This window comes from Falco rusticolus, chromosome Z, assembly GCF_015220075.1.
Source record: "Falco rusticolus isolate bFalRus1 chromosome Z, bFalRus1.pri, whole genome shotgun sequence".
NCBI lineage: Eukaryota > Metazoa > Chordata > Aves > Falconiformes > Falconidae > Falco > Falco rusticolus.
In genome coordinates this window covers 40,477,165-40,496,288 of record NC_051210.1, presented here as the reverse complement: position 1 = coordinate 40,496,288, position 19,124 = coordinate 40,477,165, and the positions used below count along the sequence as shown (strand labels likewise).

Here is a 19,124-nt window from a genome sequence, read left to right as displayed (position 1 = left end):
CCCCACGGCAGGGCACCCAGTGCACTGTGAATCTGGATGGTGACGTTCCCTTCCCAAATCACCCTAATGCCTGCTTGCTCACCCTTTCAGCCTTCTCCACAGAAGCGGGCTTTTAAGGTGTATGACATCCCAGGGGAATCAACAAGAGATGCAGCGTGCATCTATGCATGCGTTTCTTAAAGATGTTTTATGTTGCTAGTTGGTCTACTGCAATTCCATTTTAATTACTTCATTCCTAGTCTGGGCTACTTGTAATATTATACGGCTTGCATGAATGTGAAGTACTGGTGATCTGTGGCTTAACTGGTTACAAAGTAATTGTATCTTCAATAATTTACAAATGAAGCTTATCTGATTTAAGCATACCTGTGTCATAACTCACAAAATGAAATTTTACTTCGGCATTGGTATTGTAGTGCACCATATAAATACAGGTATGTCCAAGTTTGCAATTATACTGTCAGTAACTCCTTATAAGCAATATGCTTGGATCACATTGATGATAATGTGAAGGTAAACAGAATTGTCAGTGAACTAGGTACATACTGTCTGGAATATTGGAATTACAAACTTGAATTGCAGCACTATCTTCCCACTCAGATAAAGCAGTAAGAAAAATTGTATCTTGTACTCTTCATTTTACTTATTAGCAGCAATCTCTTATTTTTCAGCACAAGATCTGGAAAGCCCACAAGCAAAACAAGAAAATCTGGGGTTAAAGAAGAAAAGTTTGATTGACTTTCACTGTTATAATTTGCTTAACCAAATTACTGCACTAAAATCATGCAAGGAAGACAGAAACAAAATTCAGTAACAAAACATATACCTAGCTTTATTTTTTTTAAATAATTTTTTGCCTACTGCAGCAGTAGACAAAGAGTTTTGATTTTTTCCATTCCTTTTTTAATCTTTAGCATTTATTTGGATTTTCCTGAAAGTGTCTCTTTACCCATGAACCATACATTACCTGGAGAGCTGTACAGGGATTTGAATGCTTCAGTTTTCTACTTTGAAACCAGCCTCAAGCAAAGGTCTTAAGGACTGGCAGCCCTGAACACTAGCAGCAAGTAGAAAGACAGAGTTCAGTGCTGCTTGCATCCCATGTGCTTAGGTTTGGGGATGTTTTTCAAGTCTTATTCTAAGGAGGAAGAAGGACTGGTGAGCAGAGCTCCCCACGTGGAGCAACAGGCAGATTTTGCACTACATCGTTTAAGGCAATGGTGGAAGAAGAAAGTGATATTGACGATTTCTTTTTTCTGCCACTGTGATCTGGTTAAAAGTATACAATACCATTCACATCAGGGGGGAAATATTTCAGAGCACTTTTGCCAGTTTAGAAGACTTTCTTTCTTTGAACAGACATTGTACAAAACCAAAATATAACATATTTAGGGAGCTCTGGGGTAGCACACAGTGCTATTAATAAAAGAAGGGGACAGGTTTCATGTTATACATGCAAACAGATCTGCTGGCTTAAAGTACAGCCATTACATTCTGTGCATGATTTAATCATCATGGCAGTTGTCACCCTGACCAGTACTATAATGTTTTTAATGCAAAATCTCTCTGCTGTGTCGCTCGAATACCATCAGGATACACAATCAAATTAGCAAATAAGAAATGGGGTGGGGAGTTGGCCTACAGCTTCTAACATTTGTCAAAACATCACATGCAGATCTTCTTTGCTGTTGATTCTAAGTGATCTTTTACACTGGTCAAAAAGACAAAGTTCAGATCATCTTCTAACAGAACGTTTGTTTTGGAGTTAGTGGTTCAAAGGGTATTCTCAAAGCTGATAAATCCATTATTTGCCTCTTTCATTTTTTCTTTTTTACCTGAAAAATCCCAAAATGCTTTTTATAGGTACCAAATACTTTTTAGTATGTAGAAAGTACAATGCTTTGAGCTGCTGCTCAAGTAACGCTCCTTCAATAAGAACTTAACTTACACTAATATGTAAAGAACATGGACTCTACAACTAAGCTTTCCAGAAATATTGCAGCCAACAGGGGAGCAAGAAGAGAAATAAAAGAATAAAACTGGGATAAAGGCACAAGAATGGGTTGCATGGAAACTTTACCCTATTTTGATAAATGCTGTGATCCCAATGAATGATAAAAACCTGAATGATTAAACCAAATGATTAAGCTATATAAATAACTACCATTTAAGGGTGGTGGTGATGGGAATCAGATTGTTTCAAAAATGTGTGATGATTCTTTATAAGCCTGAGAACTGCTTAGTACAGATGGGTTAGAACAGCATAGAAAAGGTAAAAAATGAAAACTTCAATTTGACAATTCCACGGGAGATTTGCCCTCTAATATAGAGATTATAGAAGAGCTCTCAGAGGTGATTCATGCTTCCACTGGCATATAGGCTAGTCCTGTGCCTTAAAGGTGACACCTTTTCTAACTGATTTGAAATGTTAGTCACTTGGATGGTGCCGGCTGAAATTGGAGCCAGCGACCTTTCACCAAATGCCACAGTTCAGCCTCTGAGGAAGGCAGTGGGTAATACTGCAATGGGGGCTGAAGGTGGATGTTGTGACAAACCAACTCTCCCACCCCATGTTGATGCACAGGGTGAGCTCTGGAAATGGGGCTGTGGAGGGAGATTGCTGAATAGTTCACGCCAGTGGTGGCTACATAGGGATGCTGCTCAAACGTAGGCTTAAGCATTAAAGATATAGAAAAAAAACCCCAGCTCACAATGTGAAAAATGCTGACTATAAAATGTCAGCCTCCAGGCAAAACCAAAACACTGGAAATGACCTAGCAAACATGGACAGTATTGCCTTTCATTCTATAACCTTTATCTGCTGCCAATATAGTGTCTTAAAAATAGATCTATGCAGCCCAGGGATTCCTGAAGAGGTGGAGGGCACAATACAGCCAAGGAATTACTGTAACTAGACAAAAATCGTTGCTGTGGATACTGATGGTCAAGTTGTGCCAACAGACTAGTGAGGCACTGTAGTTCAAACTGATACATGGAAAGCCAGAAAAAAGCTGTAAGGGCTTCTACCTTCTACTCAGTGTAGGAAACAAAAAATTGTGTCCAGCTATGGCTCTGGGCACAGGTTGAATTAAAAGCTTAAGGATCTAAAAAAAGTTGTACATGACAACAGTTATGCTCTTTCCTCTAGAAGCAGCATTCAGAACCTCAAAGAGGTTTAGAGTCCTTCTTAGCGTGCTGTCTGCTCTAGATGATTCAGTGAGCTTGGAGCCCTTTAAAGGGCTGTGGGGTATGTGCCAGAGCCAGCAAGTAAGGAAATGCTCAGGACAGGAATATGCAATGCCTTTGGGAAGTGTTTCAGTGTGCAAGGTAGGAACCTCCAGTCACTCCTCATCAAAATTGAGAGAGACTTGCTGTTTCTTTCCAAATCACAATGAATGGAAAAACAGGTGCAAGGATTGCATATTTTTCTCTGTTACAAAAGCAAGAGCACAGCCATATCCCAGTGGTCAGCTGCCCATGTGAAGAAGCAGAGGAAGCAGCATTGATTCTAGCACAAGAAAGAGCAGCCTGTGAAGAAAAGCCTGGGCCACAGGAGTTCCCCAGCACATGGCTGTCCCACTGGCTGTCCAGTCACATGAATTCCTCTCCACATCATGGCACAGAGCCATGGCCAGGGAAGTAGCCCCTCTCCTTCCAGTCTAATCCCCAGACAGGCAACAAGGGCACCTCGCTGGGAGATGTGGGTCTGAGCCTTCTCCCAGAGCGGAGTTAATCAGAAATTAGCAAGCATACCTCATGGTCACTGATCATGAGCTGCCTGATTCTGCAGGCGCGTATCAGGCAAAATACTTAAGCCATGGTCTGCTTGTTTCCCAGAGCACAGTTTGGCGTACAGAGGAGCCAGGTCCCTGCAGGGCAAGGCTGAAACCCTCACAGTGTGAAAAGCAAGCCCACAAGCAGGAGAGCTCAGTGGAGATTTCCAGGACTGTCCAAATCCTTTAAGGGCTCAGGTCCCTGAAAGTGCTTTCTTCACTAACAAAGCCTTACCAGAAACAGCATTTTCAGCAGAAACCAGGCCATTCAGTCCCTGCCCAAAATGCCTTGTCCCCTGTCACTCTGGAGAACAGATGCATACATACACCCACCCAAGGTTTGCCAATACACCTCCAAATGGCCCAGACACAACCTGCAGCAGAACAAAGGCCCCCAGGTATTTTGTGTGTGAGCTCTCACAGAGCATACCTTCACACCATGGCCTCTACGTTCCCCCACACTCTTTTCTTCCATTTTTACAAGAACCCAGCTCAGACAGGCTATCTGCACTGATGGATGCAAAACGCTCAGGGAGGTAGGTTTACTCCCATAGACAGGGGCTCCCAGACCATGGCTTGGGCGAACGTTCAGTGGCAGCCTACCCAACAGCAACATCAATGTGCCCCTTGGGTTGAGTGTGGCGAAGGTAGGTGGGCAGTGAGAAATGTCAAAGCTTTGCAGACTTGGACTGAAGCAAAGAGCTTGTGAGCCAGGGCCATAAACTGTACCCAGAGAGGTGGACAACCCATCTAGCTCCCAAGCACTAAAGTCATGTTCCTAGCAGCATACTCTGAATCAGCATATTAATTGTCAGCATGCTTTGTGGGAATTCTTCACAACTTAATTTTGCTTGCACAGCAGAGTTCTTTTCCACGGTAATGCACACTCCCAGAATAACACAAAGAACACCTGGTGGGTATTGCTAGCAACACACAGGTTCATTTTTTTCATCAGTCAAGCAGGTTAATTTCTGGCAAAGACAGCCAGGTCATCACAGCAGAATGGTACCAAGCTGACTACACATGCTCCCTATCCAATTCAATATCCACCTCCAAAATGTTGTTTTCCATCCTTGTGTAACTGGATCTGATAGAGTGCCAACTGGCAATGTTAACAATATGTGTCAGAATTAACATACCCTAATGTACATGTTTCACAAATGCTAATTCTCAGTCAGAATAAGACCAGACTGAAGTATGGTGACTAACTTCTGTGACCTAAAAACAGCATGTGAAGGTGTCCACATGAGCATTTATATTCATTACCAAAGAACCAGAGACTGGTCTAGGAAGGTTCACTCACTTTAAAAGGCTGCTGAGTCTTCCCCCTGAAATTTTTAGAAGAGCACAGTCAGATATTCTGGCAATAGTCTGTAGCTTATCTGAGAAAGTTGAGTCTTCCCTTAATTACTGAATGCAACACAGTGTTTCCTTGTAGCACAGTGGCTTTTGTGTAATCGCAACTGAGAAATAGAAACGCAAACATGTTTTTCCCTTGCATTTACTTTTAATGCTTCTTTTAAAGCCTTTCATTGCACAATATTTCATTTTTTAAAAAATTTATGAAAACATAGCTCATTTGCTCTCTTGCTACAGAAGTCAGACAGTTCACTCTTGCGCTACTGCAGTATGGTCTTTGGTTCAGCTCTAAGGCATTTCTTCCCGTCTGCACAATGACTCCAGCAAGCCTTCTTTACTTAGCTGAATGCTTCTTGACTATCTCAAGGTATTCCTTCACATCATCATGAGATCCCAAGACAATAGGCACTCTTTGGTGGATATCCTCAGGCACTATATCTAGTATTGCTTGATGACCAGTTGTTGCTATTCCCCCGGCCTTCTCAATAATAAAAGCCATAGGATTGCATTCGTAAAGCAGTCTCAGCTAGAAGACAAAAATCAAAATGGCAATGGTCAGCCCAGGCAATGCTGGGAATCATGAAATGTAAATACATTTGGTGTTTGATTTAAAAACAGTCAACGCTCCAAGTACTCTGTATCTTATATAAACTTTGACCCAAGAACGAAATTGTCTGCATTTTTCTTTTAAACAAAGCACAGTGAATGCTGGATTTGTCCAGTTTGAGTGCTTTCTCCATAGCTCATATTTGCATTGTGCTCTTTACACAGAGATAAACTCATATGTAAGACACAACCTTCAACAAGGCAGCAGACCATGTAGACCTGTGTGAAAAGAAAGAAAAACACTGGCCCTGAGTGTGCCATTAGGTTTTTCTAATGAATAACTGCATCTTATCTGCAACCTGAAGCAATAATTTACAGACAATTACAAAACAGATGAAAGGTCTTTGCTGAATAAACAGTCCCCTTGTCAGCCTGTAAGTGTGTGATCTTCCCTGACTGACTGTTGTTGTGGCACAGGCAGCCAAGCATAGCTCCTTCAGATGAGGCAGTGTTATCAACTACAAGATGCAGATGGTTTTCTTTTTGGCAGAGCTCCTCAGAAGGGGTGCACTAGAATTAGGCTTCTTACATACTGGCTTGTAATAGGAATCTCAGGGTATTGTAAGTTGTTTGCTTTGTAATGTTTCACTTGGTTGGGGCCAGCATGGTTTGGCCTCAGATGGTACAGAGAAGCCTGTTTGAACAGCATATCCCCCGGTACATTCCAGAATCTGAATATGTTTGGGGATAAAAAGAAGTCAGTAAAGTTGAAGTAGGCTAGCAGCAGCACTAAAATAGGTGTCTGACAACAGGTTGCTGTCACTTGTGACAGCGTGCAAAGGTGACCATACCAACACACCAGAAGTGCAAGCTACCAAGTTATAAAACACGTTCTGCAATCAGAACACTGATCTGTGATAGTGAAATATCTAGATAATGTAGTATTTTATATAATTTGCCTTATTCAGGTTTACCTTTCCTTTGGGACTTTTTGAGTTAGCAGGATACAGAAAAATTCCTCCATACACCAGCGTGCGATGCACATCAGCCACCATAGATCCTATGTACCTCCCACCATATGGTGAACTGCCATCCTACAAAAAGACATTTAAATACATGTAACTTTCCACCACATCAGGTTAATATATGTATTTCCCCCCCCTTCCCTCTCTTAGTGGTCTCACCATCTAATTCCTCCATATGGTGCTTCATTGAAAATATTCCAAGTAGTTTTGGAGAAAATTTCCGTTTCCTCTGAATTTTCTAATCGGGAAAATCCAAGGAAAAGGACTGTCAGAAGATTTCAGAATAGATGAGTGATGGTGCCAACAGGAAATGCATCCCAGCACTCCATCAGTGCTCTAACCCTTGGAAAATACTGCATTTCTAGTAGCAAAAAGATCACGTGCTAGGAATTGATGTTGGGTTTCTTTCTTTGTAGCAGAAAAAATTATCAAGGAGCGAAAGAAGCAGTCTTTCCTACTTCTACCCATTTTTGCCAGCTTCTACAACTTTTTGGGTAAGAAAAAGTTAATAGCTGACTACTGATATGATTTCCTTATTATACTGCAGAGAGTGCATCTTAATATCTAAATATACAACACCTTAAGCCTGGCAAGATGCCAGATGAAAATACCAGTCTTTGCAGGAAGTCAAGAAAGGGCATGAACACTTAACAATAGTAAATGTTTACACTTCATTGTCAACATAATAACTCCAGTGACGACAGGTGCAAGGCATGAGAACAGACATCATTTTTACAGGCACTCCTTACAGCTTTAGGCCTCCTGACATCAGGAAGCTGCATGACCACAAAGCGAGACTACACTAAATTTTCAAGTGAGAGGCCCCTCCAGGACCCAGCTTGTGTTACCACCTAGCAAGGATCCACTGCCATCCGCACTCAGGTCTCCATCTACTCAGACACATACAGGTTGATTACCAGATGAGACCTTCTCTCTAGTTGGACTACCAAATGCCCAGTAAACAAGCTTTGAACAGTGCATGAGACAGTGATTGATCATGAAGTTGGAAATTATGAATGTTGTTTGTCATCAGAAAGTTTCCTGAAACAGGATCGTTTACCTCAGGGAACTTCTTCTTCTTGAGATACTCTGTGACTGCAGGATCAAAGTATTTAGCATAGCCTTCATTGAGACTGTAGATATTTCCCTTCTTTTTGATTTTCACATCCCTATCCACCAAAATGAATTCTCCAATTGCCTAACAGTATGAAAGAAAAACAATTTGTTAACATTAATTGCTCATTTATTTATAAACTAAGGCAAACCCCAAACATACACATGATGTATGAAAAATTAACTACTGCTGCCACTTTCTTTAATAATTCAGTACCTATGAAAAGTCATATTTGCAGTCCAGATGTGAAATGTTCCATTGATCCATAAAACACAGACAGACCATGAATCCTGGGGTCAGGCAAGCTTCTTCATACTACCATTCCCAGCTCTCTCACTTTTCTGTGCCAAAAGATGCTGTTGCCTGTAAATCTATTTAGCACTTCATTCTTTTTCTAGACTTACAACAAAAGTACAGCTCTGAGGAGTTTGGAAACTGAGAGTGCCAATTGAAGCAATGCACAAACACTTCAAATAAATGTAGATATTAATAAATTCCAGTTGATCTTAGCTGGAGCTAACTGGAAGCATGGAGTGAAGAGAGCCAATCTGAGTAGCTGAGGGCTGAGGGCTGCTGTGTTTAGTTTTCACTAAAATACATTTCCAAGTGCTAAAAATAACCAAAATAACATGCAAGCATGCTCAAAGTCAAATCTGCTATCCAAATATAGACAAAAATACATGGAGCTACCTAAGCTGTTAGTTAACAGGGAGCACCAAGTTTTATTTCCTGCTGCCTGACCACTGGTAGGTTCTAAAAAATTAATACCGGCACGTGGCAGCACCTGACTAACTTATTACAAAAAAAGGGTCATTAAAGCAAACTTTCTGCTATGATCAATATGACTTTTACTTTAAAACTCATACAGTCAATGTGTGCTAGAATGTCAAATGCATGCACACACATTACTTACTGTTTTACACATCATGGTGGGATCTGAAAATACAGAAGAAGGTTAAATATTTCTGCTTCTCTGGCTTACTATGGTTCTAGCATTAAGGAAAACACAAATCCATGGGCCCCGATGGGATGTCCCCCAATTGCTGAGGGAGCTGGCAGATGTTATCACTAAGCCACTCTCCATCATCTTTGAAAGGTCATGGAGGCCAGGAGAGATGCCTGAGGACTGGAGGAGAGCCAATGTCACTCCAGTCTTCAAAAGGAGCAAGAAGGAGGACCCAGGCAACTACAGGCCAGTCAGCTTCACCCCCACCCTTGGAAGGTGAGGGAACAGCTCATCCTGGAGCTCATCTCTAAGCATGTGGAGGAAAAGAAGGTTATCAGGAGTAGTTAACATGGATTTGCCAAGGGGAAATCATGCCTGACCAACCTGATAGCTTTCTATGATGGAATGACTGGCTGGGTAGATGAGAGGACAGTGGTGGATGTTGACTACCTTGACTCAGCAAGGCTTTCAACCCTGTCTCCCACAGCCGCCCCAGGTGAGCGCAGGCCGGGTGGGCTGGGCGCGTGGGCAGGGAGGTGGGCTGAGACCTGGCTGATGGCAGAGCCCAGAGGGCTGTGACCAGCGGCGCAGCCCAGCTGGGGGCCCGCAGCCAGCGCTGTGCCCCGGGGCTCAGCACCGGGTCCCGTCCTGCTCAGCCCACCCCCCAGCGCCCTGGGTGAAGGGGCAGAGCGTGCCCGCAGCGAGTTTGCTGGTGGTACAGCGCTGGGAGGGCGGCTGATACCCCGGGGGCTGCGCTGCCGTTCGGCGGGGCCCGGGCAGGCTGGGCAGTGGGGCAGGGGGGGCGTCATGAAGCTCAGCAAAGGCAGGGGTAGGGTCCTGCGCCGGGGGGGAGCGACCCCACGCACCAGCACAGGCTGGGGCTGACCTGCTGGCAGGCAGCTCTGCGGGGAAGGGCCTGGGAGGCCTGGAGGACACCGAGTGGCCCGTGGGCCAGCAGTGTGCCCTGGTGGGCAAGAAGGCCGCTGCCAGCGCGGGCTGCATCAGGAGGAGCGTGGCCAGCGGGTGCGGGGGGTGTCCTGCCCCTCTGCTCTGCCCTGCTGAGGCCGCACCTGGAGTGCTGTGCCCAGCGCTGGGCTCCCCAGTTCAGGAGAGACAGGGAGCGACTGGAGAGGGGCCAGCGGGGGGCTGCCAAGGGGGTGAGGGGGCTGGAGCATCTCCCTCACGAGGGAAGGCCGAGAGAGCTGGGCCTGTGCAGCCTGGGAAAGAGCTGGGGAAGACTGAGAGGGGATCTTGTTAATGCATGGAAATATCTTCAGGGTGAATGCCAAGAAGACAGGGCCAGGCTCTTTCCAGTCGTGCCCAGCAACAGGACAAGGGGAAATGGGCACAAACACAGGAAGCTCCATCCGAATATGAGGAAAGAATCTTCACTTTGAGGGTGACAGAGCACTGGGACAGGCTGTCCAGAGGGGTTGTGGAGTCTTCTTCTCTGGAGACAGTCAAAATGCACCTGGATGTGATCCTGTGCAGTCTGCTCTAGGTGAACCTGCTTTAGCAGGGGGTCAGACTAGATGATCTCCAGAGGTCCTTTCCAATCCTGACCATTCTGTGACTCTTTGAAATAAGTCTTAAAGGGCATTCTGCATTGCAGAAAACAGATCATTTTAAATATCACATGATCTGGCACATGCGGTATATTTGCTTCACTGACTTGGCTGTCTTCCATTGTTGAATCACACATAGCACCGCTGCAGCGGGCAGGCAGAATGCAAAAATCTCTTGACATGACTGCTGGTCTGTTATTGTCTACTTGGTTTCTCTACATTAGCTTGAAAAATGCTTCCTTGTTCCCTTTTTTTTTTTTTTTTTTTTTTTTTTTGTGGGGGGGAACAGTTTTTATATACAATACCTTGTTATTCCTAATAAGGAAAAAAAAATGATAGATATTCTCACCGGATCCAGCATGAAACAGTTGACACCTCCAGCAGAAGTGGCCAGTACCAGCATTGTGGCACTCCCATAGACAGCATAACCAGCTGCCACAAGATTACGCCCAGGTTGTAAAGCATCCTTCCCAGATGGTTCATCAGGGGACACCTAGAATAAGAAGGAGCATAGTCAACTTTACTTCATTTTTATAGCTGGTACATAACTGGACTGTCCAGGGTAGGGAGGGTCTTCTCCATGTCCATGCATAAAGTAACACAAATGCTTCCACAATCCACAACTGAGATTCCTACTGGATGCACTAATACAAATCATACAGAGAAGACAAACAAATTGATCTGGAAATGCTCATGTATAAACCTAGTTGGAATGCAGGAAACAGGAAAGGATTAAGGAGATAATATAGACTTGTAGGTGATGATGAACACAGTTGGAAGGAAAACCCCGAGGCACAGTTGCAAAGCAAGCAATGAAACATGACTCATGGAGTTCACAGCTGATCAAAGTACTTGGGATTTTTTTGTTTTCTTTTGTTTCACACAAAAATGAAGTTGAAAATAGTTGCTTTGGGATGTATGACATCATACAAAAGATGATTAAAATGGACAGTTGGGTGTGGTTTATCTGACTTTTCCCCTCCTCTTGTGACATCCAAGTCCAGCATTTCAAGCTCCTTCAGACAAGGTTTCTGCCTTTCAGAGTGAATTAGACACTTCAAATGCACATGCCATGTTTCAGCTCTGGTTTGTGTTTGAAGCCTGTCCTCAGGCTAACAGGACTATTAGTACAGAGAACAAGAAAACCTGAAAGTGCATTCCTTAAGTGGATGACAACCAGATGACATTTGTCTCAACACTAACACCTGATTTGTTTGTAAGTGGTAATTCCTTTGGCAGGAATTAAATATCAGCCAGGCTTCTATGTACATACAGATACCTCATTTTTTAAGAGACTAATGCAAATCCCTCACAAATGTTTTATACAAGTGTCTGTAAAACAGCAGATGTAACTTAAAGCTGGTCTTGAGAGTCTCTTTCACGAGCAAGTTTAATTAGATTTCAAGTTTTCACATGCAATTATATTTCATCAAAAGGTACACAATTTCCTATCCCACATGAAAGCATTTTACCTTTCTATAGATGGCAAAGATGGTCCCAATGGAAACAAGACAGTCAATGTTCGATGAGCCATCTAGAGGGTCTATGCAGACTATGTATTTACCCTAGAAAACACAAAAGAGAGAACTACATTAGTGACAGTATTTACCCACTTCCCCTAAATAAAAGTACATCAGTAAGTAAATTTTCTAGAGACTTTCTAAGCAATATAAACTGAAAGGCTTTTATATATTATGAAGGAACTGAATTAAAATGTTAAAAATCATTTGGCCCAGATTTCATTCTTGATTACAACTGTGCGATTTGTCCCACAGCAGAAGCTGCAAAATCTTCAAAGCAAGTAACAGATGATGACACAGGGAAGGCGAAGTATTCCTACACAATTTTTAATATTAAAAAAATAATATTTTTTTTAATGATCAGTTTAGCTTCATCTATCTAATTAATGCCAAACTATTTTGATCAGAGGTCTGGTAATAGCTACCATTTAGGCTACAATTTCTTGTCTCTAACAAAATGGCTTTCTGAATTACAAGGAAGAAGACAAATGAAGATCAGCCTTTTTCACATAGAACAATAATCAGGGACATTAAAAAGGCCTTTAACACGTGACATTTATAAACTATACATTTCACTTTATCTGTGCTCTGAATGAATAGGTAGGCAGAAATTACCTTAACCAGTCTGTGGTCCTATCCTGCTTTTTTAGGGGTTCCCCCTGCAAACAAAGAATGGCTCCTGCCTCTTATTGTATTAAAAATTCCTGTAGGTACAGGAAATTGCCAACACAAGGAAAACAGCTGAATCAACTGTACCTTTCAAATAGCTTGTTTTCCCCTTATTTTATCCAAAGTCATTTTAATAATCATGTGTTAACAATACTAAGTGTTTCTCTGCTCTTTCTTTGATTTTACCCTGCGTGCCAGAATCTTATTTAAGTCCAGCAAAGCTCTGCTCTGGAGGTGGGAATTCTGGGTAGGAATTCTGATAAAAACACCATATTAGCTCACATTTAATTTAGAAAAGCATTAATGCTGAGCCTCCCTCAGTGACTTTTGAGGATCTAAAATCATATTCAGATCTACAACAACCTTTGTTCATCCAATGCCTATAAAATCAGTTTTGAAGATTTCTCAACATGGAGAGAGAAAACTGCTTTGACAAAGCAAACATTATTATACTTTCCAAATCACATTTTAGCTGTTTGCTTTCACTAAATTTTTACTCAGATTTTTACAATATCACACGAAAGTACTAGGCAGGAAAAAGGAATTATCACTCAACAAGTGCATGCAGACTTGTGAATAGAAATTATAATAAATAATAAGTAATTAAAAATTATTTTTGTTTCATTGATGTTAAGTCTTTCACAGGCTTCAAAGAGAATTTACATGAATTAAAGAACTTGAGATTTGACCTGTACAGAACAGCTCCTCAGTGTCCTGCTGACAAAGCTACTTTACAAAAGGGCTTCACTGACTCAGAGCATAGTTCCAGAGATCAGATGGGACAAACAAGAAATGTTTCCTCCACAATTAGGAAAAAGTGGGGGGAAAAAAAAGGTGGGGAGGAACAACAGAGAAAAACATTTAAAACAACAAACATCAATCTTGAGAGCAGAAATAACAGAAACCTTAAAGCTTTAAACCTTTAAAGCTACTAACCCGTTTTTCAGTTTCCACTATCACAGCATCTTTGTTTTCTTCTGACACAATAACACACGTACTGAAGGATGACTTGAGCATGTTAATCACCAGGTCATTGGAAAGGATGTCCATCTTCTTTACTTGATCTCCTGTCACGTTGGTAGACCCAGCAATTCCATAGCTAGAGCAATGGCAAGAGAGAGCATTTTGTGAGAACAGGACACTACGTCTTCCAAAGTGCCCTGTTTCTGGCAACTTTATGCTTGTAAAACAAACAGCACTTTTGGATAATATCTCAGTTCTCTAAGCCTGTTTTTTATTTAATGTGTGGTGGATCCCTGCTGAGACCTGCTAACCTTAGCTGTGGCGGCAAATCTAGAAGACACTGTGAGGAACACAAAACAGGGAATAATCTTTCAACAGTCTGTAAACTATGACAAACTCCGGCTGTGAAGGGTGAATTAAAATAATTGTGTTATTTAACAGTCTCTTGACTTTAAGACCTAAATACTGTCCCTGAATCCTAGGCTCTGATATAGCTGCATATGCTAAACACTAAAACTTCATTAGAAAACTTACACCTAAAAAGTAACAATGAATGTGACAACACCAGTTACGCTATAACTTCTGTGTGTAATTTGCTCCTAGTTAGCCATATGATGTACAAATTGCAGTAGAAACACTTTGCTCACAGATAAATCAAGATTTTTATGGTTCAATGTTTTCAGTTTTGATTTTACATAGAAACATTTCCTGGAGAACAAAACTGTGAAATACAAATGTGAAATACAAATCCTGCGAGCTAATCAGAATCAAACCATCTGGCATCAGGAAGTACCAGGAGAACTTGCGATAGGTGATTTCAAAAGCATACAAAACAGAATTTTAGCTCTTAGAAGAGAAAAACAAGAGCCAGCTTTGCACACATTCAGATGAGTCTTACATACTTCAGTTACAAGGCTGAATACTGGTATTTCAGGGGTTTTGTAATAACATTGAACACTACTTTAGGAATGTACTGCATTTCTTCAGCTTACGGCATGAGACAAAGAAAAATGCCTGGCATGATTCTCTGCTTCTCTGCTACAGTGGCTTGAGCATTTTTCTGCAAGTGTGAAAATGCTTTTAGAAAACATGTACTTTGAACACTATGCTTGTGAATGGAGGCACAGATCCTCATCCTCAGAGCAAAAACTCCACACAGCCATCAGCTACAGCTCTCACACATCATCTGTTGGGGACTTCTGGGAGGGATCAGCAGGGTGTCCTGCATGGAGCCTGAAGCTGGGAAGGGACTGTGGCTTCCCCAGCTTTCTGCACCTCCACTGCTGAGCAACACTGCGAATACAGCTGAAACTGAGGACAATCCAAAGAACCGGGCCCCATCAATCCCTGCTTGTTCACATTCCCTAACAGCCATGCAAAATTCCACCACAAGCTATAAAACACAGCCTCACAGTGGGAGATGTACTGCTCAGGGAACCTCGCAAGCCTGAAGCTGGCTACCCCAGCACTGGTGGAGAGGTAAATCCAGTGTGTGGGATCACAGGGCAAGGCTATCAGCACAGGTATCGAACCTGTGGTAGCTGGCAACAAACACACACGCAGGATGCATAAAGAATGGGAACTTGGGACTGTTACAAATCTGGTCACAGATGGGAAATCCTGGTCTTTACTGAGAGACGTAGGAGGGACATGAAAAGGCTAGCACATAATGATTAAAAAAATACCACCGTTGTATAAAGTCTGAAGTCAAAACAGTGAAAAATAGTTCAAACATACATAAAGGGAGGATTTTTATTCTCTCTTACAATTACTTCCATATTACTAACTTCAGTCATCATTTTTTTCAGCTTTTTGATACATTTTGTAATAAATATTACTTTGTGTTGCCAGATACCTTTCACTTACATTTTCCACTACACGGTTTGTAGAGGCAAATTCATTTTTTCTGTACTACATTTTCCATTCAATAATGAAACAACCCATGTCTAAAGCCCTGATCAGCATACAATTAGGCTTATCATATGTGAAATACATAGGGGGGGTTAGTTACCTAAGACCAGTTGCAGTCACTTAACATTTCAAGAGCTCTAATTTCCCTCTGATGCATCTCCAGAGCAACTCCCCTCTGACTGGCTGACTACAGACACTACTGTTCCTAACCAATGCTTTTTCTAAATACCTAAGACAACCAAACCTTCATAGAGAAACTCAAGTTGCTATGATGCAATATGAAAAAAAAACCAAAAACCACCACTGAATTTGAGTAAATGCCTCATAGCATAAAATGTCGCTTTGATATTAAGCTACTGACTACAATGAGCAAAAAAATCACCCACACGCTGACAGACTTTGTCTTTTAGTCTGTTCGTTTGGTCAACGACAAAACCTGCCGAAGGTTTGCATGAAGGTCTGTTAGCAGCAGACATCTGTCAAAGACTGCATGCCTTATATTATTAAAAAGTCACAGGACCCATTTCACTTGAGTAAATCAAGAGTCCAAGATGCTAAACGAGTTAGTTACAGCTCAATGCAAGTGGGTGGGCGGATGCAACCCCCTTCGCACGCCTGTCGGATGACCCCCACCATCCCCATCCCCACCACCCCGGAGGCGGCAGGATCCTCTGCACTCGCGGGGATGCGGGGAGGGATGCGGGATGCTACCGGCGCGCCACCTCCCGCCGACACGCCGGCACTCACAGGTTGGCGATGCCCGCTTTGCGGACGGCGGTGGAGATGGCTTTGATGGCTGTGCAGAGAGAGTTGAGGAGCTGTGTGAACTCCCCGGTGCCTTTCGCCCGCCTGCCTTCCTCCATCACGAAGCGGGTCATGGTGATGACATTGGTGTCGAAGGCGGAACGGTCCGTCATGGTGGCGGCTCCGGCAGAGTGGGACCGCCGCCGCCGCCGCCGCCGCCACTAGCCCCGGGGGCGTGCCGGGGGGCGGGGGCGTGGCCTCCGCCCTGCTGGCCCCGCCTGTGCCCGGGCTGGAGGAAGTTGGGGATGGGGTGAGGAGGAGGGGGGGAGCCCGACCCACGTTCCCCCGGGCCCCCCGAAATATCCGCGGCGGGGAAGCCTCGCAAGTACCCTTGGTGTGTTTTTACCAAAGCGCAAAGCGCAGCTCATTCCCGTGCCCTGGGGGGGAGCCAGTGCTGGGGGCATCTGGCATGTGAATGGCACGGGAAGTGAACCGGGCCACGGGCCCTGGTAGCTCTTGGTGTCTCACATCAGTGCTCCTGCTGCTGATAGCGCACCCAAAACTTCAGAAGTCAGCTTCGTTTCACCACTACATTGCAAAACTCTGACTGTGGCGTGTGGGTTGTGGTGAACTGCACACAACCTACAGAGCAAGGTTAGAATATTCTGCCTCGCAGGAGCTCTCTCATCCTGACTCAGCAGTACAAGAAAAACAGACATTTAGTAACCGATTCTGTGAAGTATTAACTACTTCTCTTTAAAGAGACCATGCTGACCACACGTGCACCAACGTACCCAACACCACAAAAAATCACCAAAGGAACAGCCCCTGGCAGCTGGACCTAACAAGACTTTTATAACAAACTCTCCAAACCTTTTCAATAGAAACATGTAGGTCAAGTCACACTCCAAAAGCTAGAAATTAATGCACCTTATACAAATACTGCTGCAGAACACACCTAAGAACACAGACCCTTCCCTCCTGAATCTCACTGGGTTTTACTCCAGCCTTCCCAATTGTGCAGCAAAATCAAGCAGTATGTTTTGCTGCTCATGTTTGATCAGAAAAATCTAGGCATTAGTAAGTGAAACCAAGGTCACCCAACACCTGACTCTAGACACACTCTTTCACACAATAATTTGACAAGTACAAATCTGGATATGGGTGATCTATACAGTGCAGATTTGTTGTACTACCCATCATTTGGGGAGTACATGGGTACTACTCATAATGTTTGCATTATCCAAGGAGATAAATCCAAGAAATTTTGATTACTTTTCAGTAGAATGTATCCATGAGTTGGATAAGCACAGTGTCAAATCCTAAAATTGCAAATGCAGACTGAAATCGTTCCAGCTGGCGCCAAATGCAGGGCAAAAATCTTTTAAAATGTGCTCATCTTCACATATATATGTTCTTTCTTCATGTAAAGGACATGGCATATCTATGCATCACATACTTTAAAGGTATGCATAAATGTCTTCTGCAACTACACACAACTTTGGCCTGATTTAGCCAAGTCCAGAATTACAGACAGTCCTGAAGATACCAGACATAAGTAGCTGTAATGCTCTTCTGAGTGGGGTATTTCAGTCTTTGGCAAGTGGTAACCAGACGACCTTCATGTTCTTGGAGTGGCAGGTGGATTTTGGAAAGTTTACACAATGTTGAAATTAGCTCTTTCTTTAAGGGTTAACAATGCTTTGCAACCACCTATAGCAGCTAATCATTCTTAATAGTTGAGAACAATTAACAGCAAAGATCCCATAAAATTTTGAATGACTGCACTTAAACTAGGTAGAAGCGAGTAGGCTAGAACAGCCTGGGAATATATGAGTTATGATAACAAATCCCAGAGCTGCTGATCTGGGATGATTTACCTTAATCGTGAAGACCCTGACAAATATATCAGCAACCTGCAGTAAGAGCTGTACTTCAGTGTAAAATAGCCAAAGATCAGTTCAAAACGGTCACCACCTAAGGTTTTGGTATTCATGCCGGAGGAAAACTAACCTCTTTCATCTTACTCACAGGGCTAAGTATACTCTGCTCAAGTTCTGAGCTGAAACCCATGCCCTTTTGGAGTTGATGAGGTCAGTGGGACAAGAGTTTTACTCTACCACTCCTACTGTGGAAGCTGGGTAGAAACAAGCAAGCTGTGAACTGAAGTAGCAATCATTTGAAAGGATACTGGTTTTGTACTGGTCCATCCAGATGTGCATTTTCCACTGCAGGGAAGTAACATAGTTATTTTTAGCAGATACAGATGTCAATAATCTTCTGCTGCCAAGGCAACTCAATACATTATAAAGTAACTGATTTCCACACCCCTGGCCTTAGAGTATGAACATACATCAGTAATTTCTGGGATTCCACTATAGTGTATAAGGTTGATTTGACGTTAAACTTGACTAAGATCTAATGGTCAAGGGCAGACAAGTTGTAAGAACGTAGAGCTTAATGCTGTAAATTGCTTGATATTTACCTAACTTTTTGGGCAGAATCTGCAACTCACAGTGAGTTCCCTGCTCTGACAACTGGCTATCTAGCCATGCTATCTAGCTAAATTTCCCTGTAGGCGCCCGACACTGCAGTATAGGTATATCCTGAGATTATTCTGATCAATTCTCAGACATGCATTTGTTAAGATAAAAGGTCACCGTCTTAGCCAGTGTTATACTATGAGTTTAATTTTTTCCTCTTTGTCAGTATTTTCACGTATCTTAGGACAATGCAGAAAGATGACAGAAGCAGAATGAAAAAGGACATAACACAAGTGTTAAAAGACATTTGGAATACAGACAAAAAATGTTAACCTCCTAAAACACATACACAGCCCTACAGCAACCCTGCTGTGTGGCGACTGTAAAATCACTCTAAGATTAAAAGTAGGCTCTCCCTTTAGAAATCAGTAGTTAAACATTTATTGAAAATGAATTTGTGGCATTTGAGAAGACAGGTCAGTGCTGGCTGATTAAACATTGCTGAA

The 19,124-nt window shown here is 42.8% G+C and overlaps 1 protein-coding gene across 1 annotated transcript; it reads right to left on the bottom strand.

The window, feature by feature from the left end:
* Nucleotides 1–5,258: 5,258 nt before the first annotated feature.
* On the bottom strand, nt 5,259–16,360 carry FBP1 (fructose-bisphosphatase 1). Its single transcript, XM_037373577.1, has 7 exons — nt 16,139–16,360; nt 13,454–13,616; nt 11,801–11,893; nt 10,678–10,821; nt 7,764–7,901; nt 6,653–6,772; nt 5,259–5,658 (listed from the first exon to the last, which is right to left on the bottom strand). Exons 1-7 carry the CDS (start codon nt 16,306–16,308, stop codon nt 5,467–5,469), a joined length of 1,020 nt encoding a protein of 339 aa, XP_037229474.1. The 5' UTR covers nt 16,309–16,360; the 3' UTR covers nt 5,259–5,466.
* Nucleotides 16,361–19,124: the final 2,764 nt, after the last annotated feature.